At 50.4% G+C, this 27,026-nt stretch overlaps 1 protein-coding gene across 1 annotated transcript in view; it reads left to right on the top strand.

Moving 5' to 3' along the window:
- Positions 1 to 1,503: 1,503 nt before the first annotated feature.
- PAPPA (pappalysin 1) overlaps positions 1,504 to 27,026 on the top strand; it is an 870,469-nt gene continuing 844,946 nt past the window's right edge. The window contains exon 1 of the mRNA XM_086921096.1: positions 1,504 to 1,879. Within this exon, the coding sequence (XP_086777222.1) occupies positions 1,504 to 1,879 (376 nt within the window). The remainder of the gene's footprint in view (positions 1,880 to 27,026) is intronic.

The raw sequence follows: 27,026 nt of genomic DNA, 5'->3' as shown, positions 1-27,026 counted from the left end.
CTATGAGTCCGTGAAGCTTGAGGGTAAGGTTGAAAAGGGGCACGAGGGTCTGAAGTGTGTCGGTGCCCTCCCACAAACACCTCGTCGCTTCCTGGCTCGTGCAAGCGTGGGTATCCCGTGGAGCATCGGGGGGAGGGGCAGGCATTGCCTAACTGCCTGCACAGCTCCTGCTCGGAAGGCTGGAAATCAAAGGAGAGGTGACGGCTTCATCATCGCCCTCATCACTTCCACAGTCTTGCTGCGGTTGTTCGAGGACCCCCTGCAGTATTAGTGCCGGGGCGGTGGGGGTCAGATGTAGCCCAAGAAGTCGGACTTATTATTATCTCATCTGTTTGAGGGACGTTTGAAAAAGTGAAAGAAGAGGGATGCAGAGTGCCTGCCCCGACTGCATCACAGCTGGCTGCACCGCCTCGTTCCCGAGCAGGCTGTGTCGAGGCGCCCCGCGGGTTGGGGGGCTTCTATAGTGTGGGTGCCTGGACTGGAATTTTTGTCTAAGGGCGGCTGGAAGGCAAGGAAGGGGGCGCCGTTTGCCAGCCTCACCACCGTTGACATCATCACCTCCTCCGTGCCCGGGTTGTGGGGGCGCAGGGGAGGGCACTGCTGGGATCTCTCGGTGCCTGTGTTTGTGGAGGTCTGTGAGCAGGGCACGGAGTGTTAGCCGCATCATCATCACGTTACTCCTGCCGGGGCAGTGCGGGGGGGCGGGGATCCCCTGGGACGTCTGATTGTACGTGGTTAGTCCCTGTCAGGACAGCTGCCGGCTCCATCCTTCTTGGTGTGGTTGGTGTGAGAGGACTGTGATGGGGCCCCAGCCACCCGGGAAGAATCGCAAGCCCTTCTTCACTCACCCTCCTAGGGGGGCTCCCCCCTCCCTTCTGTGAGGGAGTGGGCTCTGGGGAAAAGTAGGGGTGGCTTATATTAAAAGGAAAGGGGCGAATACCCCACAAGAAGTGGAAGGGGGCATCTAGTTTTGGGATGAGGGACTGAAAGAGCGAGCGACTCCGCGACTTGTACTTTCATGAGAGGCGAATAAATCAAGGAGGAAATTCAAATCAAGTAGTGATCACAGGGGACGCGAGGGAGCTAGCTGCCGCGGCAGAGAGGCAAGAGACAGGGAGGCAGCCAGGGGACAGAGCCCCGACAGGAGCAGCGGCATACGGGGAGCAGCACAGGTGAATGAGGGCGAGAGTCCCCAGCGGAGCCCAGCGCTGCAGGGGCACGGGGAGCGCGGAGAGGAGTGTAGGGTGGGGAGCGCAGAGGAGTGCAGAGGGTAGTCCGGAGAAGAAGGATAGGGGAACCGGCAGAGCAGGGCAGGGGTCCGGAGGGGAGGACCGGGGCGCGGGAGGCACGTGCGCTTTGAAGCCCACTGAGCAGCAAGGGGGCACAGGGGCACGTGGGGACGGGATCCCGGTAAGGATCCCCGAGAGGAGCACAGGGTCACTGGGGCAGGGGAGGCTCCAAAGCTGGCCGGTCGGGAGGGATCGGGGGAGGGGAAGCTCCGGGATGCGGCTCTGCGCCCTGCTGCTGCCGCTCGGGCTCCTGTGCGCAGCGCTGGCTGCCGGGCACCGCTGCGGACTGGACGAGCGGTCCCTGCGGGCGCGCCGGGACACCCGACGCCCACGACCAAGCAGTGCCCCCCGGGACGGCTGCGCCACCAGCCTCGCTCGGGGCCGCCGCTCCACCGGTGGCCTGGAGCACAGACACAGCCATCGCCGACCACGACCGCCTCGGGGCGCTCCGGAGCAGAGGGCGCTCTACTTCAATGGGCACGGAGGGCAACTTCGGCTGCGAGCTGGCTACGAGCTGCCCAGGGACAGCTTCACCTTGCAAGTCTGGCTTCGGCCCGACGGAGGGCAGCGATCGCCGGCCGTCATAGCAGGTAGGTGCCACCGGGTGGGCACATGATGCTGGCATATATGGGCGCCAGTTGCAGTATGCTAGATACAGTATTTGTATTACTTCCATCCTGTGTGCAAAGCATGCTTCATAAACGTATGCTCAACAGATGCATTTTTAATACGTTCCCAGTACTGCATGAATAATGTATACATGTCTATTACATGCCATTTCAGCTCCAACGTGTTCAGAGCGTACATGCATAAATCATACTTCCCTAGCAGGAGTATATTAAAAAATTATGCACGCAAAATAGCTGTATGTAAAACACATACGGAGCCTGTCAGTCACCCTACAAGGGTGCAGTCGAAGCATTCCTAAAAAGCGCACGCCTGGCAGGTGCTTGTTTAGGAATGCGCCGTCCTGCCGAAGGCACACAAACATGCACTGAAAGTGTCCCCGTTTAATGCTCGCATGCACATTCCTGTGCTCGACATATCCTCGGTGCGTGCGGGCATAACAGCTACGTCTGTTACATGCCCGCACAGGACATGCATGTTTAGAATATGTATATATTTAATAGATACGCTGTGTTCAATAGATACCGCCTTGATATCTACATGCTCTGTAGATGTGGGCCAAGTAGATAAGCATTTAATAGCGGTTTCCTGGTACATGGTTGTCTAATAGATACACGTGTGAGTCATGAACGTTGAATAGTTCTAAGTGTCATACATACATGTCGAGTGGCTAGAATACTTAACACTCATTGCCTATACGTACGTTTAATGGATATATGTACACATGAAAGTTGCTTACAAGGCGCACGGTCAGGTGACATGTATATGTTCAAGAGAGGTATGTTTGGCGGATTTATGGTTAGTGCATGGGGCTTTCACTAGACTTGAGTTAGCTTGTGAATGTGAGTCGCACTATTCTCGTGTGCACCTAATGCAGCATCCTTGGGCACTGCTTTGAGGAATGTTGAGGGCTGCAGACTGCACATCCAGTTAAAGGGATGTTCTATAATGTGTCGCTTCTACTTGTATTTGCGCCTTATACCCGCTTCAAACCGCATTTTGTATGTGCACCTTGGGAATGTCCCGCTCCACGCTCGAATCTCTTACAGTCTTCTTTTGGTCTTGACCTGAGAAGATTGAATTCAATAAAGTAGCAAATCACGCATCAGCGCAGTAACAGTGCATCATAGGACAGCCTGCCCCAGGTACAGGCGGGAAGCGCTGCTCTCACTATGTGCATGTTGGTACCCTTCCCTGTCTTCAGTACAGCTTGCAGGGTACAAAAGTGGCGCAACAATAGCCCCCGCGGTGCGGGGCTGGGGGGGGGGGGGGGGGGAGGGGGGCGTCACTGTGCATGGGTAGCAGGCCGCTTGCATGAGAGCTCCTGCCCGGGTCCGGAACGTGGGTTCCCTTTCGCTTTCGTGTATTTTGCGGGGGGGGGGGGGGGGGGGGGAGAGTTTCGTTACGTCACTGTACCTGTGAGCAGGTGCAATCGCATGGCTTGATGTGCAATTTGTTATGAGCAGGTGCAGGACCAATACATCACAAGATCCATCCACTGGGAGGCCACTGAAAGGATGGGCTCACACTTGGAGAGAACCCATGCTCTTTCAACGGCTGACAAGATGAAGAGGACAATGAATGGATAGGAATTAAACACCCACAGGGTGTACACAGCTGAAGGTGCAGTGGCTCGCAGCACCACAGTAAATACAATGCCTGACTAAAGGATATCACTAGCATGACACTGAAGGGGTGGGGACTCCACTTCACGCTAGGCGTGTGTCTGATTAGATGATGTCTCTAGGAGGCACTAAAGGGATGGTGGCTCAACTCAAACCAGGCGTGTCCAGCTGTAAGTGCACATTTCTGATTAGATGATGCCTCTAGGAGGCACTAAAGGGATGGGGGCTCAACTCAAACCAGGCGTGTCCAGCTGTAAGTGCACATTTCTGATTAGATGATGCCTCTAGGAGGCACTAAAGGGATGGGGACTCAACTCCGACCAGGCGTGTGTGGCTGAGAGTGCAGTGTCTGATTAGATGATGCCTCTAGGAGGCACCAAAGGGATGGGGGCTCAACTCAAACCAGGCGTGTCCAGCTGTAAGTGCACATTTTTGATTAGATGATGCCTCTAGGAGGCACTAAAGGGATGGGGACTCAACTCCGACCAGGCGTGTGTGGCTGAGAGTGCAGTGTCTGATAAGATGATGCCTCTAGGAGGCACCAAAGGGATGGGGACTCAACTCCGACCAGGCGTGTGCGGCTGAGAGTGCAGTGTCTGATTAGATGATGCCTCTAGGAGGCACCAAAGGGATGGGGGCTCAACTCAAACCAGGCGTGTCCAGCTGTGAGTGCACTGTCTGATTAGATGATGCCTCTAGGAGGCACCAAAGGGATGGGGGCTCAACTCAAACCAGGCGTGTCCAGCTGTAAGTGCACTGTCTGATTAGATGATGCCACTAGGAGACACCAAAGGGATGAGGGCTCAACTCAAACCAGGCATGTCCAGCTGTGAATGCACTGTCTGATTAGATGATGCCTCTAGGAGGCACCAAAGAGATGAGGGCTCAACTCAAACCAGGCGTGTCCAGCTGTGAGTGCACTGTCTGATTAGATGATGCCTCTAGGAGGCACCAAAGGGCTGGGGGCTCAAATCAAACCAGGCGTGTCGGGATGGGGGCTCAACTCAAACCAGGTGTGTTCAGCTGTGAGTGCACTGTCTGATTAGATGATGCCTCTAGGAGGCGCCAAAGGGATGGGGGCTCAACTCAAACCAGGCGTGCCCAGCTGTGAGTGCACTGTCTGATTAGATGATGCCTCTAGGAGGCACCAAAGGGATGGGGGCTCAACTCAAACCAGGCGTGCCCAGCTGTGAGTGCACTGTCTGATTAGATGATGCCTCTAGGAGGTACCAAAGGGATGGGGGCTCAACTCAAACCAGGCGTGTCCAGCTGTGAGTGCACTGTCTGATTAGATGATGCCTCTAGGAGGCACCAAAGGGATGGGGGCTCAAATCAAACAAGGCGTGTCCAGCTGTGAGTGCACTGTCTGATTAGATGATGCCTCTAGGAGGCACCAAAGGGATGGGGGCTCAACTCAAACCAGGCGTGTCCAGCTGTGAGTGCACTGTCTGATTAGATGATGCCTCTAGGAGGCACCAAAGGGATGGGGGCTCAAATCAAACGAGGCGTGTCCAGCTGTGAGTGCACTGTCTGATTAGATGATGCCTCTAGGAGGCACCAAAGGGATGAGGGCTCAACTCAAACTAGGCGTGTCCAGCTGTTAATTACACTCTGATTAGATGATGCCTCTAGGAGGCACCAAAGGGATGAGGGCTCAACTCAAACCAGGCGTGTCCAGCTGTAAGTGCACTGTCTGATTAGATGATGCCTCTAGGAGCCACCAAAGGGATGGGGACTCAACTCAAACCAGGCGTGTCCAGCTGTGAGTGCACTGTCTGATTAGATGATGCCTCTAGGAGGCACTAAAGGGATGAGGGTTCAACTCAAACCAGGCGTGTCCAGCTGTGAGTGCACTGTCTGATTTGATGATGCCTCTAGGAGGCACCAAAGGGATGAGGGCTCAACTCAAACCTGGCGTGTGCGGCTGTGAGTGCACTGTCTGAATAGATGATGCCTCTAGGAGGCACCAAAGAGATGGGGGCTCAACTCAAACCTGGCATGTGAGTACACTGTCTGATTAGATGATGCCTCTAGGAGGCACCAAAGGGATGAGGGCTCAACTCAAACCAGGCATGTGTGCCTGTGAGTGCACTGTCTGATTAGATGATGCCTCTAGGAGGCACCAAAGGGATGAGTGCTCAACTCAAACCAGGCATGTGCGCCTGTGAGTGCACTGTCTGAATAGATGATGCCTCTAGGAGGCACTAAAGAAATGAGGATTCAACTCAGACTAGGCATGTGCAGCTGAAAGAGCAGTGTCTGACTAGATGATGCCTCTAGGAGGCACTAAAGGGATGGGGATTGGCGACTTTACTTCAAGGGGGCCCCTCCGTCACTGTGCATGGGTAGCAGGCCACCTGTACGAGAGCTCCTGACCGGTTCCCCTTTGTGTACTTTGCGAGGGCGGGAGGGGGGGGTCAAGTTTCTTTACGTCACCGTACCTGTGAGCAGGTGCAATCGCATCGCTTGATGTCAATTTGCAAGGCACTTTATGGATCTCTGCTTAACTAGGTATGAGCAAGTGCAGGACCAATACATCACAAGATACATCCTCTAGGAGGTTACAGTACAGGTAGATCGCCTGACTAGATGATACAAGCCTTTGTTTTGGGGAGATGACCAGTGAACTATTTATCATGTTGCATCCTCTCCTCTTTTTTAAGCATAGACCAGCTGTCTATTTTCTGTTCATGAGATTCTCTCTTAATTCTTAATGAGTTGAGAGATTACCATGGTAGAACACATTTGCCTATGTCATGTATGCTCCATTGTTTTTTGTGTCGTGGCTCAATAAAAAATGTTTTCACACTAAAAGAGGACGCTGTAGTGATATTGCCACCCCCATTCTTTGTTAATGTAGCTACAAACTAGCTTATTTCCATTCCAGGCGCACCATGTCTGAAAGGTGTCATTCCATCCCAGCTTCTTGTATGTGGTCCTCGGTACCCTGCTTGCCTCCTACCTGCTTTGAGTATCTTCACGCCATCCGGGTTACTAGGGTAGTTTGTATGGCTCGCAGTACAAGGTAGTCTGCGGTCTTGTGTTGTATATTGTATTTTCTTGCAGTGCTATGTTCCTTTCCCCTTTAAGTCCTATTTGGAATGTGTGTGTGCATTCTAGGTTTCTTTGACCAGCATGTTCCAGACTGGGCAGTTATAGTCTGGCTGGCTGGTGAGGTGGCCGTTGTTCCCTCCTCTGCTGATTAAAGCTGCAAACTAAAGAAGTGCCTTGTGTCAGCCTACGTTATTACCTACTACATTTGGCGACGATCCGGGTTGACGATCCCGGTAGCTGGCCAGACGAGGTAAATACACGAGCACAAAGGAAGCAAGGGAGAGAGCAGTAAACGACGTGAAACAACGTGAGCCTACCTCGCCGAAGGACGAATCTGCGTCGTGCGGCAATGTGAGGCGTCGTTCGGTGTCCGATACCTAGGGAAAGGTATTTTGGGCAAATCCCCATCCGTTAACGTCATTGGCAAACTGTTGGTGAGCTTGAGCGTCCTCGTGTGACTGCTGGTGTTCCTGAGGAAGGTTCCTTGGCAACTTCATGGTGTATTCCGATGCCTGTGTGTGGTTGTGACGTGGCGTTTGAGAAAAGTTCTTTAGCATCTGCGTTACAGTTTCCAATGCCGGCGTGCGTTTTTGACTTGACATTGGATTTCTTTTCCTCATGTTCGGCAGTGCGTCCTCATGGCTTGTGTCATACTGAAGCTCACATTTGAGCTAGTGTGTAGTCAGCTTTATTGCGCCACATCGACCTGATGTTGTCAGGTGCGTTGGACTACGAAGGCATCTTGAAGGTGGTCACAGCGGACGATCATATGAGCGCGTTTTAGATGACACGCTCATCTTGTCAGAAGCCTTTGGATCAGTAAGTGAGGAGACCACTGGAGGGGTTCACCGGAGTGAGGGTTCCCTCTGCCATCACAGTTCCTTGTCAAGGATTATTTGCGCTAAGACTCTTGGGATTCCACAAGTCAATATTGTAACTCTATATGTGAAACATGCTAGTTAGGTTATACTGTTACATGGTGTTTTGGGTGGTGTTTTCAAAGGTGTCACGTTTAAGGGGGTGATTTGTGTTGCTTGTTTTCCATGATGGCTCAGCAGGTAGTAGTTGTAGCTCTTCCTCCGCAGTTCTTGAGTGAGCCTGGTACGCCATCTATTTTGTGGGAGGACTGGATAAAAATGTTTGATAATTATATTGAAGCGTTGGATGGTCAAGATTTCTCGGCGAAACGGAAAAAAGCATTACTGTTAAGTGCTTTGGGGAAGGGGGGCCAGAGAGTATTTCAATATCTGCCTCAAGCGCTGCAACCTGGACAATCATCTGTTGACGAATATAAAGAGGCTGTCACGAGACTGGAAATAAGGTTTGCTAAGGAGGAGAACTTGGTCATGTATAGATATATGTTCTATATAAACAAGCAAAGAGGAGAGGAGTCCATAGATGATTTTGTTGGACGCCTTCGTGAGCTGTCAGTTAAATGTAACTTTGGGCAGATGACTGATGAGTTGATACGTGATCAACTCATCGTGCAGTGTAATAACAGGAAAATTCAGGAGAGGTTGTGGGCAGCCAAGAACCCTCCACTGAAATTAGCCATTGATTTGGCAAAGGTAGTGGAGGAATCTGGGAGGTGTATGAGGGAATTGCAAAAATGTAACTCTCAGAGTCAGATATCGGCGGTGTCTGAGCGGTTGTTGGATGATGAAATCCATGCTGAAGATGACTGACCGTAGTGCTGCTCTAAGAACGCCGGATTAATTCCCTCTTACCAAGCACCAGCGTAATCCTCATTCTCTTGCTGGCGCGGAGGAGTCCCCTGTGACTGGTTGGGTTCCCAGATCCCAAATTGAGACGGTTCATTATGTGAGCTTTCCACTCCTCCGCTCGGGCACCTTGTTGCGGGCTTTGCACCCCAACCCCAGCCCTGGTTGAAGTACAGAAAAATTCTTTCCTGGTTGAGTCCAACCGACACCACGACTTTCTCCTTGCCATTGTGCAGAATTCCTGTCCCCAGTCCCTGTCCTGAGGAGAACCTGTAATTAATGAAGGTTCGAAACGCGTCGACACTCCCACCCTGTGGCAAACTCTAAGGGTGCCCCTAGGATAGAACTTCTCCAATCATTTTTGGATCCTAGTTGTGCAAACCCGCTAGAAACACTCATCCACAGGATTGGTTGACAGGCAGGCATCACATTCCATCTGTTCCGCCTGTCACATGGTTTCATATTGTTATGGACTGGCTATACATTTGCTTTTGCATTTGAAAGTTTTTTCACTGTATATAACGGCAATTGATGTTGTTTATTGATTTTTGTCTCGTTTTGGTGTGTCCTGTTCACTTGTATTGCTTAATGTATCCCCGTAAGTGTTGTACATTTGTAAATTTTGTATAGTTGTAGATAGTGTCAACATGAATTTACTGTAATAACAGTTGTCTTGTTTTTGCCTGTGCCCTTGAATTTGAATCTAAATTTCTAAGAAAAAATAAATTTACTTTGGTATTCAGACCCGGTGGTCACGTGGTACATTTTGACTACGTGATTGGAATTTGCTTTCGTTAAATTTCCCTGCTCAGCCACTTTGTTCTGTTTTCTTTGAAGATGATAGTGTGGCGGCAATCAAGAGTAAGAGTAAGAAGGTGCAAAATAATTTTTTTTCTAACAGAACGCCTGGGAAAATGTTATGTATGAAGTGTGGTAGCAATACACATACTTCAAAGGCAAGATTTTGTTATGCAAACAACAAAGAGTGCCTCAGTTGTGGTAAAATAGGTCATTTTTCAAGAATGTGTCGCAACAAGTTAAAGTAAAAAATTGCTGTGGTTGAGGATGAACCTGTAGTTGTCAAGAGAGATAGGAACAAGATTTTGGTGGTTGAAGACTCTATTCCAGATGTTGTCACTTTTAATGAATTAAGAGAGAACAGGCCCAAAGCCGATTTTGTGATTGATGGTCACACTGTTAGCCTCATGGTAGATACTGGATCGAGGTATACCATCATTCCTGAGGATATGTTTGTGAGTGTGTGGGGTGATGTTCCTTTTAATGATGTTGACATTTGTCCCACGAGCTATCAGGGTGATACCATTGATTTAATAGGATGTTTTGACTCTGACATCATTTTTAAGAGCAGGTCTACACATGGTAGAGTTTATGTCTCAGTGGATGGTCCATCCATTTTGGGATGGATCCATCAGTATGACCTCCACATTATGGTCAATCCCAGGGCGGCGGTACAGGTCATGGTTGTTGATGAGTACTTTGTTGAAGACATTGTCAATGGTGAGAAACAAGTTTTTAGGGAGGAGTTGGTGAGTTAACAGGATATTTCCATAAAATTCGGATCAAAAGTAACTCTGTACCTGTTCAACATAAGGTAAGGAGGATACGCCTTGCTGTTAAGGATGAAGTGAAAGGAGTACGAGATGAAATGTTGCAGGGCGGTATTATTGAGCATGTTGAAGCGTCCCCAAGGTCATCACCCAGAAGGCTGATAAAAAGATCAGGTTCTGTGTGGACCTGTGATCTTTAAATAGGTGTGTGGTTGCGGATGTGTTTCCTCTTCCCAATATTGGGGAGTTGGTGTCAACTCTGAATGGTGCGAAGTTCTTTAGCAAGCTGGACTTGAAGAGCGCGTACCATCAGGTTCGTCTGCATGAGGAGTCCAAACATCTAATCCATAAAATTCGGATCAAAAGTAACTCTGTACCTGTTCAACATAAAGTAAGGAGAATACGCCTTGCTGTTAAGGATGAAGTGAAAGGAGTACGAGATGAGATGTTGCAGGGCGGTATTATTGAGCATGTTGAAGCGTCACCAAGGTCATCACCCAGAAGGCTGATAAAAAGATCAGGTTCTGTGTGGACCTGTGATCTTTAAATAGGTGTGTGGTTGCGGATGTGTTTCCTCTTCCCAATATTGGGGAGTTGGTGTCAACTCTGAATGGTGCGAAGTTCTTTAGCAAGCTGGACTTGAAGAGCTCGTACCATCAGGTTTGTCTGCATGAGGAGTCCAAACATCTAACGGCGTTTATAACAAGTGAAGGCACTTTTCCATTCACCAGGCTTCCCTTTGGGTTGATATGGGCTGCCAGTTTGTTTCAGCGCATGGTCACAGAGTTGTTTAAGGGCGTTGATAAAGTTGTTTTCTTTCAAGACGACATATTGATTTTTGGTGACACTGTTGTTGAGCATAATCACATTTTGAAATTGGTTCTGAATAGGATTGGGGAGGCAGGTTTAACTCTGCGGAAGGATAAGTGTTCGTTGATGGTGCAAGAAATAGATTACTTAGGTTATGAGATATCTTCAGAGGGAGTTAGACCAAAGATAAATCTTTTAGAAGCAATACAGTTGGCCCCATGTCCTTCTAACAAGGATCAATTGCGTTCCTTTATGGGATTGATTGAGTTTTATACGAAGTTTGTTAGAAATTTTTCAGACAATACTGCTACGTTGAGGGCTTTGCTTAAAAAGGGAGTAAGATTTGTGTGGGATTATGCTCACTCTATCTGCTTTAACGCCATTAAGAAGGAGTTGTGTGAGGCGGGTGTCCTGGCGCCTTATGATAGCAAATGCCTGTCGATTGTAATGGTTGATGCTAGTTGTTTGGGTCTTGGTGCTGTTCTTTTGCAAAGGCATGTGCAAGGAGAGAAGTCAATTGCTTTTGCTTCTCGCCCCCTCAAGACGTCTGAGAAGAACTACTCAGTCATCGAAAAACAGGCATTGGCTGCTGCATAGGGCGTGCATTACTTTAGAACCTATTTGTGGGGGACGAAGTTTCAGTTAAAAACGGATCACAAGCCTTTGTTAAGTGTATTGTCTCCGGGAGGTACTGGTAAAGGTTCCCCTAGGTTAGCGAGGCTTGCTTCTAAGCTCCAAGAGTATCAATATGACATCTCTTATGTTCAGGATTGGTGCAATGTGCAGGCTGATTGCCTTTCTCGACTTCCCATGGCTGGTGCAGGCATTGGTATTGGGGATTTTGAGTGTCAAGAGGAGAGTGCTGTTGCTTATATTCATGACATTGTGCAGTTAGCTGAAGTTACTTTTACCAAGGAAGAGTGGTTCCTGGCTATGGATAGAGATGTGGTATTGAAGGAAGTTATAGACATGTTTTTTTTTTTTACACCTTTATTAACATAGTCCAAGTCGTACACAGCTTCTCACCTACAACCCCCCAGGGCCGGCGATGCGACAATGGTGAACATGGGCGAGAACCAGACGATCTGAAGTACACAGCCTGATGCCGTTAACCCTGGGGTACGGCGGCGTTATACCATTGTACAACCAGCAAGGAAACTAGGAGTGATTGTTGGGACTATGACCTTACACTGGTATCGCCCCCCTCGGTCTCAGAGGGTGGGTTATGTAGGGCGAGTGCTGTAAAGCCGGGAATATAGGTGTATTTTGTGTTATGTAAACCCCCCCCCCCACTCCTCTACAAGAGGCTCCCCCCCGTTCAACAGGAAAGCAAACACCCCGAAAAAAGCGCCCAATCTCCCCCCCTCCCACCCACTGACCACCCTGTTCGCTGATCTAACCATGAAGGCCTGTACTGTGTCAAATCCTGTGTCGGTGTCCCTCTCACTCCCCCCTAGCGTAACCCCCTCTACCTGGCCTAAGTATGTCTCAACCTCCCCCCCTCAGCCGCCCTAGTCTACTACCACTCATCATTCACTACAGGACAGCCGGGTTTCAATACTCCACCCGGCCGTCGCCATGGCTCCCTAGTTGCTAACATCGCACCCCCCCCAGAGGCCCCGGGAGTGTACCAGGCAGGGTACCGTTACTGTGTCGCCCCCCTCTCCTCTCCCTGCTCATCCACTGTCTCTTCCCTAGCATGTCTGAAAGTGTTATATAAGCCCCAGAAATTTTTCGGCCTACTAGTAGGAGGGAGGAGCTCACTGTAGTGTTCCGCTTGTGTGCAACAGTATACCATGTCCCTGGCCCACCGACTTTTCGTTGGGGTTGGCCCTCTCATCCAACACTGCGCCACCGCACGTCTCGCCAACAGCAGCCCCATATCCGTCAATCGCCTATACGCCACCGGCAGAGGTTTCGAGTATCCCAATAGCGCCAATGCCGGGTCTATCGGTAGTTCATGCTCCAGTATCTTGCTTAATTCCGAGATAACCGCCACCCAAAACTCGTGAATCTTGCGACAACCCCACGCCATGTGCAGGAAGTCCGCCACCGGAGTGTGACAGCGCTCACACTCCGGGGACCGTCGGAGGCCGTATCTGTGTAAGCATTCGGGAGTGTAATATACTCTCTGTAAGAATTTGAAATGTATCAACCTGTGCCGACCATTCAGCGATACTCTTCTAGTGTTGGCGCAGCAGTATGTCCACATTGCGTCATCAATCTCCACCTCCAGGTCCCTCTGCCAAGCCAGTCTGGCCTTGGAAGGTTCCTGCGCTCTGTAGGAGATAATGCTCCTGTACAAGTGTGTCGTTAAGTGTCGTGGGGAAGCAGTAGCAATGACGTAAGAGAGTTCCGGAATGTCCGGAGGCTCTGCCATATCCGGGCCCAGGACGTCTCTCAACCGTTTGTGCCACCTGGTCCCACTTTGCGGCCTTGCCGTCCACAAACAGAGCACCCGCCGTCGCAATCTTCAGCCCGTGAAACGCTCGGACGACATTCCCGTCTCCAATGGGGGCCAGCCACTGTAGCCATTCTACCGCCATCACGGGAGAGTATAACAGCGTTTCATTCCTCGCCTTCAGTATTTCATTCCATGCATGTTTTGTAGCCGTTATCGAGTCCAGTACTCCCACCCTGCGGTCAACTGGAGTGCAAATCGTGGCTGGGAGCGGAAGAGGTGCAGCGAAGAGCTGCTCCATGTGCACATGCGGGATGTCCCTATTTCCGTGGATCCATGTGTGCAGGTGCGTGGCCTGGGCCACCCTATAGTATCTTTCTAGGTCAGGGGCACCGAGCCCTCCCAGCTCACACGGTAGCGTGAGAGTGGTCCACTGCACACGCGGTTGTTTGCCTCCCCAGGCCAATTGAATCATAAGTTTCGTTACATTCCGGAAGAAGGCTTTAGAGAGTATTATCGGTAGAGTGGCAAACAGAAATAGAAATCTCGGGAGGATCACCATCTTCATGATGGCTACTCGTCCCATCAAGGAAAGCGGAAGCTTACACCATCGCTCTACGTCCTCCTCGCATTTGCTAAATGCCACCCCGTAGTTTTCATTGAAAAGCACTTCCGGGTCCATGTGAATCATTACGCCTAAATACCGTACCGGGTCCGTAGACCAGCGTAATGGGTAGTCCATGTCAAATCTCTCCGTCCCTGGGGTCAGCGGAAACACCACCGATTTCTCCCAGTTCACCTTCAGACCCGAGAGGGCGCCAAAATGTACTACCTCTATGAGAACTGGGGCAAGGTTCGATTCTGGGTTTCGCACATAAAGCAACGTGTCGTCCGCGTATGTAGAGATGACTATTTTGTAGGACGGGAAGCTGACCCCCCGGTGCCAGTGGTATTCCCGCAGTGCGCACGCGAGCGGTACGGCCACCAGGGCGTACAGCAGGGGGGACAAGGGGCAGCCCTGTCTCGTTCCTCTGCTGATCGGAAAGGGGTCCGAGACCCGATCTCCCAGTCGCACCCTAGCCGTTGGTCTCCAATACAGCACGCCTATCATCTGCAAGAACTGCTCTCCCAGCCCCATACGACGTAAAACCCGTAACATGAACGGCCATTTCGACAGAGTCGAACGCCTTTTCCATGTCCAGGAAAACGGCTACCGCTTTCGCATCTTGGCACACATGCTGCATCGTACCCAGCACTGTTCGTATATTATAGGACAAGTTTCGGCCCGGCACAAAGCCTGACTGTTCCGGGGCTATAATTTCTGGCGCAATGAGTGACAGCCGGGTGGCCAAGACCTTAGCATAGAGTTTAGCGTCCACGTTTAGGAGGGATATTGGTCGGTATGAGCTGCATACGTTCGGAGGTTTGCCCGGCTTTAAGATGGTAACCAATAGAGCTTCCCTCATCGTGCAGGGCATGCTGCCCTCCTCGTACACCTCGTCAAATAAGGACAGTAAGTGTGGAATGAGTTTGTCCTTGAAGGCTTTGTAAAACCCCACTGTTAGACCGTCTACCCCGGGAGCGCTGTGGGCGCGCATGGTAGCCAAGGCCTCCGAGAGCTCGTCCGCTTGTATGGGCGACATGAGAAATTCCCTGTCCGATTGCGCCAGAAATGGCAGCTGTATATGCTCTAGGTAGTCGTCCATATCCGCTTCCAGGTCAGCTGTCTTGGTAGTGTACAAAGCTGAGTAATAATCACGAAAGGCAGAGAGAATCTCCTCGTCCGTCGACACTGTGTGCCCCCCCGGGGTGTCAAGTTCCACCAATCTGGGGGAACGTTTCTCGTCACGCAATATTCTGGCTAAGAGCGAGCTGGGGCGTTCGCTCTCCCCATAAGTCCTGGCCGAGGCGTATTTCCCCATGAAACAGACTTCCCTATCCGCCTCCTCATTGAACTCCGAGACCAGAGACCGTAATCTGTCAGCCACCGCTGGGTCAGAGTCTGTCAAGAGTTGCGCCTCCAGGGCCACCAGTTGGGACTCCAGGACCCGGAGTTGTTGTCGAATGGCCTTTAAAACGCTAGAGTGTTTGGCCATAGCCGTACCGCGAATGAAGACCTTGAATGCCTCCCAGACTGTGTGGAAGTTGTCTACGGAACCCAGATTCTTCTTGAAGAAGAGGTCAATTTCCTCCGCCATTTCTCCCCTGAAAGCGTCATCTAACAAAGCATAGGGCGGGAAGCGCCAGGTGAACGGGGGGATCCTACGATTCGGTGTCTCCAAGACCAAAAGTATCGGCGAGTGGTCAGACAGTGTTCGCGCGAGTACGGAGCACGCCACAATTTGACTGGTGATGGAATGAGAGGCCAACCAATAATCGATCCTGGTGTGGACGTCGTAGAAGGAAGAGTAGTGTGTGTACCCACCCCTGCCCGTATTTCGGCTCCTCCACACATCGACCAAATCAAGAGTCAGCAGCTCAGCCGCAAGAGTGACCGCCGCCACTGCCGGCTTTCTCATGGGGCCAGACGATCTGTCCAGCCTGGGGTCTAACACTAGGTTAAAGTCCCCCGCCCAGAGCATGTGTGCCGAGGTATATGTTCTGCAAGTAAGGGCCAATTGGGTATAGAAGTCTGGGGAGTCATAGTTTGGGCCATACATGTTGACCACAATTAAATCGTGTCCCTTACCCTCGCACCTTGAAATGAGGTAGCGGCCCTCGGGGTTTGCTTGGAGCGGCCGCTGGACCAGTTTAGAGCGCGGGTTCACCCATGTTAATACGCCGCTTGAATGTGTAGTGTAGCCTGCCGCCTCAGAGTTACCCGAGAGGCCCCTGTGCTGTAGTATCTTGCTCGTGGGTAGTAAGTGGGTTTCTTGAATTAAGGCTAAATCCACATGGTGTCTCTGCAGGTAGTGTATCACCTTCCTCAATTTCCTATGATCATTGAGACCCCTAACATTCCAGGTTAACACTCGCAAGGTATCAACAGGATTAACCGGGGCCGCTATCTGGGGGTCTGCCATCGGAACCAACACATTGCAACACCATGGTACATTTCTGCAACGCCACCAACATTTCTCGAGTCATTAGAATGATACAGCGAACATTTTGTGAACATTCCCGTCCCTCTCCCCCCCACCCCTCCCATTACATCTGAAAACAGTAACCACCATAGCAACAAACCCCATCTCCCCAACCACCTCAAGGCAATCCTACCCCCCACCCACAGCAGACCCATCCCAACCCGGCCTGACAGTAGCTCGCCCACCCCACTCCCCAACAGACCAACCCCAACTAGGTTCATCCACCACAACACTGTGCTTAACGCGCGGGGAAGCAGGTAGCCAAGTGACATAGTCTCTGCCTAGCTCTCAGAACTCTCTTGTGGCCCCCCCTTCCGCTCCCACCATGCACAACCATCAGGAGTAACGCAGCAATCGCGCCTATCAAGATTATCTGTTTCGCACCTTGATCTACCCTATCGTGCCCAGGGCTACATCCCGCCAATGTCCCCAGGTCCAAGCCCATAACCATCAAGGATTATTTTCAACGTCCCCTGCAGCAGGTCTCCTCAGATATCCGGACCAAATGTTGTAGCACACCGCCTCCCGGGCGGATGGCCCCCCCCCCCCACCCCGTTTACCCCTGCAATATCACTTATCTGTACAATCAGCCACAGTCTCGCAAGGCAAGGAACTTCTCAACTCCCTTCCAGGGAAAACGCAGCACACCGCTGTCCCGGGATATCCATGTCGAACCTTGTAAAGCAGTCCACCAAAGACAGTGATCAGTCCTGCTTATCTAGACGTCCGGCGGCCCCTTCTTCCTCGGGGTTCCGCTCTGGGTGTGTTTTCTGTTCCTTTGCCCACCTTTTCATCGCCTGTTGCAGTGCCTTTGGATCCGTGAAGATATGGGAGTGCCCTCCCTTGTTGACGCGCAGTTTGGCCGGGTACAGCAAGGCGTAGCCTAGGCCCATTTCTCGTAAACGCTTCTTGTGAGGGATAAATTGTTTCCGCTCCTCCTGCACCTTCGCCGTGAAATCCGGATAAAGCGAGATGGCGGACCCCTCGTAATGCAGATGCTGTTTGGATCTCGCCAGGCGGAGCGCAGTGTCTCTATCCCTGTAGTTGAGGAGTTTTGCTATTATTGGGCGCGGTGGCGCACCCGGTTGCGGTCTCGGGGCTAACGACCTGTGCACCCTCTCAACTGTGAACATGGCCGAAAACACTCCGTCTCCCAAAAGTTTTGTGAGTAGCTGCTCCACAAACCGTTCCATAGGACCAGTGGCAGTGCTCTCCGGAAGGCCCGTTATGCGTAGATTGCAGCGTCGAGAGCGCGCCTCCAAATCCTCTGTCTTATCGCTTAGGACCTGCATCATCCTCTCCATCTTCTTCTGTGCCGTGTCCAGGTCCGTTTGCGCCTCCTCCACCTCCGTCATCCTTCTTTCCGCCATGTCGTGTCTCTCTGCGTGTTTATCTAGCCGTTCTGCCATCCGGTCCATCCTGTACGACATGGCGTCTATCTTGGATCCCAGGGCAGAGATGCTGGTCTGTATCCCCTGTTCCATAGAGAGCAGCATGGTTTTAATGTCCGAATCAACACTCCGGGCCTCCTCTGTCCGAGTTGTGGGGCCGTCGTCCGTGGTCGGGCTCTGCTGGAGCAGCCTCTTCTGAGAGAAGGGGAGCTTGCTTTGGGTTCGGTCCCCCTTGCCCATTGTCCCTCAGAGATCACCAGCCGTGCCCCAGGAGGTGTGGGGTCCCCGAGGCAGTATATGCTGCTGGTAAATACGGGGTCGCTATTCACAGGTACTCCACCGTACCCCCTATCAGCCCAGTCGTGGAAGGCGACGGGAAGGGGCAACCATGCGTCGCGGGGCCTGAGGGGAACTGTCGGCCAAAGCCCTCAGGGTGCGTGCCTCTGCCCCCAGGCGCCAAGCAGAAGTCCAGTCAAGAAGCAGAATGAGGAGGAAACGGAGGAACCCGGGGGCCTCTCAACCGACCAGGCGCTCCACAGTAAACTCGTCAGGCGGGCGCCCCTCCTCCAGCCCACTCTGACCCAGGCGGCTCCGCTACTCCGCTATAGCCTGCAATAGCGCCCTGTTCAGTGTGCTCCTTAGAGCAATGGCGCGAAACCTTCCTAGGGGAACTGACCACCTCGCCTCTGAAGTGTCTTAGGGGGGGGCAGTCCTCAGCGCGGCCCCCTGCGGCATCCGCCCCACATCAGGCTGCTCAGCACCCTCCAACCGGCGGCCTCCGTACCTTCGCCGCCGCAGCGGGGGGCAGCAGCGCTTCTCCTCTCCCCCAGTATCTTGCCGACTCGGGGACCGTCCGCCCAGGTCCCGCTCCCGCTGGCCGCCGCTCCAGGGCCGTGGCAGAAGGCAGCAGGCAGCCACACCCTCCGGCCGTGCTCCGTACTCGGGCGGGCGGGAGTGCCGCTGGGCCGATGACCGGCGGAGCCCGCGGCCGCATGCAACGTTACGTCGGCCGGGCTCCACCACCACTCAAGTCCGCTGCTTTTGGGCCTGGTCTTCGCGGGGACGCGAGCGCCGCCCCGCACAGTCGCGTCTCCCGGTCCTCGACGCCGCCGAACTCTCTGCCCCCGTCCCCCACTTGCAGGGGAGACAGAAGGGTCCGAAATCGGTGTGTTCACGCTGCTATACAAGGATCGTGCAGGATTTATCAGGCAGTGCACGGTGGAGCTTCGGGTCTAGGCAGCCATTCCAGTTGCCGGCTAGCTCCGCCCCCGTTATAGACATGGTTAAACTGGGTTCAAAGCGTGAAAGTTGTGTTGCACCTTCAGTACGTCCTTTTATCAAGATTTTGGATGAGCTTTCACTGTATGGTGATGCTATTCTTTTGAGGGGTGTTAGGTTTATTCCTCCTTTTGATCTGAGGCATAAATTGTTAAAACTGGCTCTTGAGGGGCATTTGGGTCAGATCTTGACCCAGCGTAGGATCAAAGCCGAATTCTGGTGGCCAGGAATTGACACGCAAACTGCTTCATGGGTTGAGAATTTCCTTACGTGTAGAGAAGGGGAGAAAAGGTTAAAGGTTGCTGGTAACCATAATGTGTCTCACATTGTGTCCCCGGATCAAGCTTAGCACAGTGTCTGTTATTACCTACTACATTTGGCGAAGAGGATGGGATGCACGCAGAGTGGCTTTGTATCAGAGGTTGGTGTCTGCAAATGGGCCTTTGCCTCTTTTGCATGATTGTGTTTCTGGTCATGATGTATGTTCCTTCACAAAATAGTGGCTATATGTTTTCTTCTTCTGAGGAAGCGTGTGTACCTTTGAGTTCAAATGCTTCGAATCGCAGGGAGGATGGTGGTGGTGATGCTTGTGGTCAGGTCAATGTGGATGATAATGTCAGTGTTCATACCAATGACCAAAGGGTGGTTGTTCAAGATCCTTCTTCTTCTCGTAGTATTAGATGCTCACGACTCCATAGACTTCCTGTTTACTTAAATGATTACATATGTTAGTGTTTTGTAAACATGTCTCACCCTAAGGGAAGGAGGTGTGGTGTGTTGTATATTGTATTTTCTTGCAGTGCTATGTTCCTTTCCCCTTTAAGTCATATTTGGAATGTGTGTGTGCATTCTAGGTTTATTTGACCAGCATGTTCCAGACTGGGCAGTTAGAGTCTGGCTGGCTGGTGAGGTGGCCGTTGTTCCCTGCTCTGCTGATTAAAGCTGCAAACTAAAGAAGTGTCTTGTGTCAGCCTACGCTATTACCTACTACATCTTGCTTGGCACCAGCAGCTTTGCCTGGCAGCAAAGGGCGTCATAAAGTGTGGGTGCTATTCTGCTTCTTTGGGGAGTTTGGACATAATGAAACACATTAACCCCATACACTCTTCCTGTACGCGGTTTTTCGATCCCTTCATTCCATCGTCCGACAAGAAATCCCCCATGCAAAAATTATGCCTCTATTTCTGCCTCCCTGCTTCTCAGTTGTACTTGCAAGATTTCGTGAGACTTAGCTCTTCTGTGCGCCTTTATCTTCATCTTTCATCTTGGTATCCTCTGCTGCTGAGATGTCCTTTCATGATATGCCTAGGAACATGCACCCACACCTCGCTGCCAGCATCTGCAACTACCAGCAGCACACCTTCCCATTGTGCTTCCTTTCATCCCGGAAGTAAAAGAAGGAGGCTTGGTGCTGACATGAAACATGATTGGCATAGGTCTATAATGTCACTAGCATTCTGGCGTGGAAAGGGGGTTCTTTGCATTGTCTACTCTGATGTTATTGTGCCTTAGGACGTCTCCACGGCCTTCTGTTATCAAACAAGTTATTTTGAAACAAGCAGGTGTTTTCCTTTCTTTGAGTAATCAATGGAACAGTCAGGTGTGTGTTCTTGAACGAGTGTTCCCTAGAGCATCTGCTAAACAACAGAAACACTGAATGCAATACTTTTTATATCCCATGAAAAGCTTTAAACATTATATGGACAGGTAGGCGAAAATGGAAAATGTTATGCTACACTATGGAGGAGGTAAGAAGTGAATGGTTGGTTTGGTGTAACAGTGAGGTGTAAGGATAACCTGGAGGGTGGGAAAGAGCTGAGGCTGTTCTGGGGAATGTGAATGGTTGGTTTGGTGTAACAGTGAGGTGTAAGGATGACCTGGAGGGTGGGGAAAGAGCTTAGGCTGTTCTGGGGAATGTCAGTGTGTCTTGGATAGTGGAGAAATTATAGGTGTCTCCCTGGGCAGTGGGAGTTATTCTAAGGTCACGCTGTGACACAAAGGCCTGGTTTAGGACTGAATGTTTGATTAGGGTGGCATTTTTACAACAGGATTTAGGTGTGATCCCAGCAAGCAAGGGATCTCAAAGTTGTAACGGAGCGAGGGAAGGTCCAGGGCAAGGGTTGAGCCTGGCATATGGATGACTGAGGAGAGGAGCGAAGGGATGGGGAAATGGGGAGTTTTAGGTAGAGACATGGGATGCGGGATTGTTCTCCTGGGAAGAGTTAGACTTTTTGGTATGTCCTGACCAGGTGTTTACAAAGGCGATTCACTTTAGTACAGCTGTTCCAAAACACGAACTTGTCAGTGGACAGTTATGGGGTTTCCACTGAGCCTTTTTACAAGAGTGGTTTCCTCTGCAGCTTGATGTGTAACTCTCTCTGCCAGATATCGCATGGCTAGGACCACAAACTCACTCACTCCCATTGATCTCGAACTCCTAGGACTCATTTCAAGTGCTTTTACCTTCCTAAGTTGAATGTGGGTGCTGTCCACACCACCTCAGAACTCTACAATAGAGTCCCCCCTCTTTCAGTTTCTCAATCATTACCATTTTCTGACATTGCTTACCGAACTGTGGTATTTATGTGCACAGGAACTCGTCTGCAACCTGCCTCACCTCGTGGGATTCATTCACTCTACCTTATTCTCTAAACTGGAGACTTGTAACTGCCCACTACCACAAGAACCTTACTCTATGGATTTTATTCCCCATTAGCCGACTGTCCTTAATTTTCCGAGTTTAACCATTTTGCCTTATTATCCTGTTCTGTGGTTGTATGGACACTGCTTCACCTGCCTTAGATGCGGGATTTATTACCACTCCTTACTCTACTGTTGTAATACACATCTCCCTCCTAATTAAGGGATATATGCACTCTACATCACGGTGGCCTCTTGATGTGGAGTTTATTGGCATCATCTTGCCTTCCTTCTGTCATGTCTTCGTAACGACCCACGCAGAGATGGGTTGGTGATTATGTACTTCTTTATTTCTTATTGGCTGTGCCCACATGCACGTCCATTCCCTCTGACCTCGTGTCCAGCCAATGCTCTCCCCACTCCCTGACTGGAAGTCGTGTCCAGTTCCTGTCCCCTCCTCATGGTTGGGTGCAGGGTCCTAGTGCCCCGACCCAGGTCACTACATCTCCCCCTTTGTTACAAGAAAGAAACAACGAAAGAAGGGAAAAGAAAAGGGAGAGAAAGAGAGAGATATATGTAGAGAAGGAAATGAAAAGAGAGAGGAAAGGGAAAAATGGAGAGACATTTATTCATCCCCATCACTACATTTCTTCAATCGGTCTTTTTGGCCTTTTGCCCACTCTTCTTGGACAAGTCCCTTCCTTTTCTTTCTGTGATACCTCTTCTTGTCCTTCAATCTTGTACGTTCTCCTTCTTTCGTTATCCATAGCTCAATTTCTCTCCTGTGAGCCGATGTTCTCTGCTGCAGTGTCCTCTCCGTCTTCATCCATGGTCATCAGTCCTTTGAAGTGAGAACTGTTTCTTGTTATTCGGTAGAGGCCCACTTCCATCATTATCATTGGCCCCTTGGCATTTGTTATTGTTAGCTGGTCCTTTCAGAACGGACTGTCAGACTTTCTCCGTTGTCGCTGACACACCACCACTGAGTCCCCTTGCTTGAAGTGTGATGGAGTGGCATGTTGCCTGGCGTCTGCGTATTCCTTCATCCTTTGCCTCCTGGTCTCTGACAGCAATGCTGCTGTGTTCTAGTGGCAGCTTTGCTTCTAACTGTGGTAACCTCATCCTGCTTGTCCTCCCCAGCACTAATTCAGTGGGACATCGTCCTGTGGAGCTGCAGGGGTGTTTCTGTAATCTTGTAGTACTTGACAGAGTGCTTGTCCTATGGAAATCTGTGCCAGTTTTGCTCTTTGGACAGCCTTCTTTATGTTGCCCATGAACCTCTCCACCATCCCATTCGCTTGTGGCCACAGAGGCGTTATCTTCCTGTGATGAATGCCTTTGTATGTCATGAATTTTCAGAACTCCACCCCTGAGAACGTAGGACCGCTGTCTGTCTTTAATGTCTCTGGGGAGCCCCAGGCCACAAATATGTCGTCCAGTATTGACAGTGTCGTTGTTGCTGATGTAGATGAGATGTGGCGCCCTATGGGAAATCTTGAGTATTCATCAATGATCATGAGCAAGTATTTGCCCGTGTCCAAAGGCCCATCGAAGTCTGCTGCCAATGTTATCCACACTGCCCTTGGAAGTTCCTACATTTGTAATGGTTCAGGCTTTCGTGGCAGTCCTGTTGTTTGGCAGATGTGACAATTTAGGATGGTGTCCTCCACCATTCTATCTAGGCCAGGGAACCATACTTTCTCCCATAACATCTTTTTTGTTGCAACCATGCCTCTGTGTGACTCGTGCCAAATTAACAGTCTGTCGATGTAGTACACTTGGCATTACTGTCCTTGTTTCTCGCATCATAATTCCGTTTTCAGTCTCTGATAGTTCTTCATGTATCTTTTTGAATGCTAACATTTCCTCCTTGTTTACTCCTTCTCCCATGATGCAGTTGTTGTTGATATATCTCCATCTCTGCTGTCTTGTCGTTTCTTTTGCCGCTTGCATTGTGGTATCCCTCGCTGTCTACTGCTCTAGTTCCGCTATTGTTATTGGCGCCGGAGTGTTCTGTCTTAGCACAAAGTTGAGATATTCTTCTGCCATTGATTGCTTTTCTGGTGCCTGCGGTAAGGGGTGCCGTGACATGTAGTCAGCCGGGTTGTGTTCTTTGCCTGGCTTGTGCACGATCTTGAAGTCGTAGTGCATCAGTCTTATACCCCAGCGCTCAATGCGAGGCGGTATCTTTGCATTCGGATTGCCATATATTGTCACCAGGGCCTGATGGTCAGTTGCGATGGTGATTGGTTTCCCGTAGATGAACATGTGATGGTGTTCACACACCCATACCACTGCTAGGATTTTTTTTTCTGGTTGGGAGTATGCCCTTTCAATGTCAGACAGGCTTTTGCTTGCATATGCAACAATTTTTCTTGGTGAGTCTCTACCTGGCATGTGTTCTGCTAGGATTGTTCCTGTCCGACCGAGCTGACGTCAACAGTCAGCTTAGTGCATAGCAATGGATCAATATAGGCAAGATGATCCATAGCTATCACGGCATGTCTGATGGCCTCAAATGCCCAACTGCATTCCTGTGACCAGATGAACTTCTGACCCTGCTTTGTTAGGTCCTGAAGCGGTGTGCTCACCGTGGCAAAGTCTTTTATGTAGCGAGCACAGTAGCTGGCAAGATCAAGAAATTACCTCACTTCTGCAACATCTGTTGGAGGACTCGCCTTTTTTAACGTCTCTACGTTGCTGGGGTCCGGTCTGCACCCAGGTCACTACACCTTCTCCCTCACCTTTGGTTCTTTCTTGGCACTTGTCAAATTGCCTCCCCATCCTGAACCTCCTTCAGTTAATATGAATCATTCCATTTTGTTGTGGATTGGTAACACTGCTTCGTCATTCTTACTTGACTGCAGGGATTATTCAACCTCCTCACACGTAGGGTGGCTTCTACCAAGTTTGTCAAACCACTAAGCAGCTAGTTGAATATTTACAGTACGTCACATTGTTTTCTCTAAAATAGGCTTAATTTATGCCTTCTAATAGTAGGGACAAAGGTCCACAACTGTTAGCTGCGGCTCACCCTCCCTGTATTTTTGGTAACTTCCCATGAGAGTTCTTCCCCATTTTGCAGATCTGTTGGTCCATCCACTAGGTCTACAAGTAGAGTGTTAAGCTGTTGCTTGTAAAACGGGTTGATAGACATTAAGGGCCTCATTACAATATCTGGGGGAAACTTTTCACCCAACACCATCTCAGATTCGGGAACCGACCGACTTGCAGTCGGCAGTTCTGCCGGACCAATTACTCTGCAAACAAACACTGTGCGATCGGAGTCCTATTGACTTCTTTGGGTGCCCGTGTTCCACCCAACAACGCAGGCGCCTATGGGGAAATGGTGTGCGTGCGTAAAACCCTGCACCCCGTTGCTGGCACCCCATTGTGCCTGTCACACACTGCAGGGCTTTACAGAGGGTCCCTTAGGTACTCCCTCAGACCCAAACCGGAGGCCGCATTGATAAAGGGGGGCCTGCCAGGGGTCCCCAAAATCAGGTTCCTACAGCCTTTTCATGTCGGAGAGACCGACTCGTAAAGGCTGTTGTAAACCAGCATCGTAATTTCTCAGTTGGAAACGCTGTCTGTAGATCTGTATGATGCGGCTCCTACTGGCACAAATTCTCCTAGAGACGGTCGGAACTGATTCAGAAAGACCGTGAGGGTTACAATCCGACCGCGAACATTGTAATCGGTCGGGGGATTGTAAACCGACCGAGTCGGTCGGAGGCGTTCTAACACGTTCAAGGAGATTCCGACTGTCGGGAGGAGGCTTTCCGGCCAGCATCATAATGAGGCCCTAAATGGCCACCCACCATCTTTGAGTAAGGACTCTCCTTTATCCTACTTATACAATGGTTGACTGATTGGGGGCAGGCACTGCTAAGTTTGTAATTACAGCCCATTTTACTGAACCAAAGAAGCAAGGTCTACTGATCTTGGTCAGGTAAAGCAAGCATTGGCAAAGTAGGTCTCACAAGTGCTGCCAGCCTTTTGACTTTGTCAGTGCTTCTTTTGCTTCGTCCATTTTTTTGCGAACCCTTATTTTTAGGCAAGGCCCAGGCTAATAGCAAACCTGTCAAAAATGTTTTTGGTTTTGAAAGGCACACCTCATTGTAGTCTCTGGCACTGAAGGGAACTACTTTCTACTTTGTGAAAGGGAAGAATACGATCACTCATAGTGAAGTTAACCAGTGGCTGAAGTGGGCTGATCTGCTGCCATGTGCAGTATGCTCTAGTACGTGGGTCATGGCTAGGTGGAGGTAGGACACAGAGTAGGAACACACCACACTGTATGATTGTTTAGGCAGGATCTACATCTCCCATAAACCCGGGAGAGAGCTGGTTAGGGCAACTGACTTGCCTACTTAAACCCTGCCCTCGCTGTGCTCGGGGCTTGTCACTCGAGAAATTACTTTGGTATAAGGATTGAGAGGAAGCTGCTGCGTCGGGCATTCTAAGCCCTCTCGAGTATTTCTGGATGGTCGCTGCACCTGAATGAGGATGTCTGCTTTCATGGCGAAGTCTGTTTCTGCCTAGCGTGTCATACGCTGTGGGTGGGAACCATTATTGAAGCCCGAGTCGGCTCCAACGGCCGGGTTGAATCGTTGACGCTGCACGCGAAGCAGAGTGCAGTTGCTACAGGAATACCTGCCTTTCTTTAGAACGTTTCACGCACCCTCTGAGATCTAGAATTTGGACTTTTTCTTTTGTGACTGGGTTAATTGCCCTGAGCTGTTCGGTGTATAGGCGAACAGAAAAGGGGCAGACGCGCTAAGGAAACGCAGCTATTTTTAGTTGTTATTTCCTGTACTGGCTTTCCGCCTACATAAAACACAGAAGTACCGGCCAGCTGAATTTACTTCTGTGAAAACCTCCCGATTAAAGAAGGCATACGCGCTAAGAGGCACCCTATGCTTACTGTTATTTGGCCATTACTTCACACGCTCCAGAGAAAGATATGGATATATGAGAGAATTACTGGAGAAGATCTCCGAGAATTATTGAGAAGCAAAATTGCCAGAAGGATTATATACTAAGTATACCAGAGGATTATGTACAGTCAGATAAGTACCTCATACTTGTGAGAATCAAGACTGTTTATGTTCTATTTTTCTTTATTTTTTTTCTTTTGTGCTGTTTTATGTTGGGAGATGTACAGTTGCATAATATATAAGTACAAATACACATGGGGTACATGGGGGTGTGGTTACTGAGGGAAGAGTGATCTTATGTGTGTATTGTGTTTAATTTATAGGGCATACGAAGTGGACTGTAGGAGAGTGAGGTTCACTACATCCAACAACTTCCCTTATCTGAGCCTAGCAGCTGCAACTTTATTGTTTCTTTTGTCCCTTTTTTCCCTTTCCCTGGTGGTGGTGTTATCCATGCAGTGTTATACCTATATACTCATGGATATCACCACATAGGGGAAGGGATAAATTAGCATCTCATCCTTCCGGCTGTATCCGGCTGTAAGGTTAGTGATAACCTACCTCTGCACGACAGAGTGACAAGCCCTTCTTCACTCGGT

This window comes from Lissotriton vulgaris, chromosome 5, assembly GCF_964263255.1.
Source record: "Lissotriton vulgaris chromosome 5, aLisVul1.2, whole genome shotgun sequence".
Taxonomy (NCBI): Eukaryota; Metazoa; Chordata; class Amphibia; order Caudata; family Salamandridae; genus Lissotriton; species Lissotriton vulgaris.
Note: the sequence above shows the minus strand (reverse complement) of the source record. Positions and strands in the feature narration are given on the sequence as shown.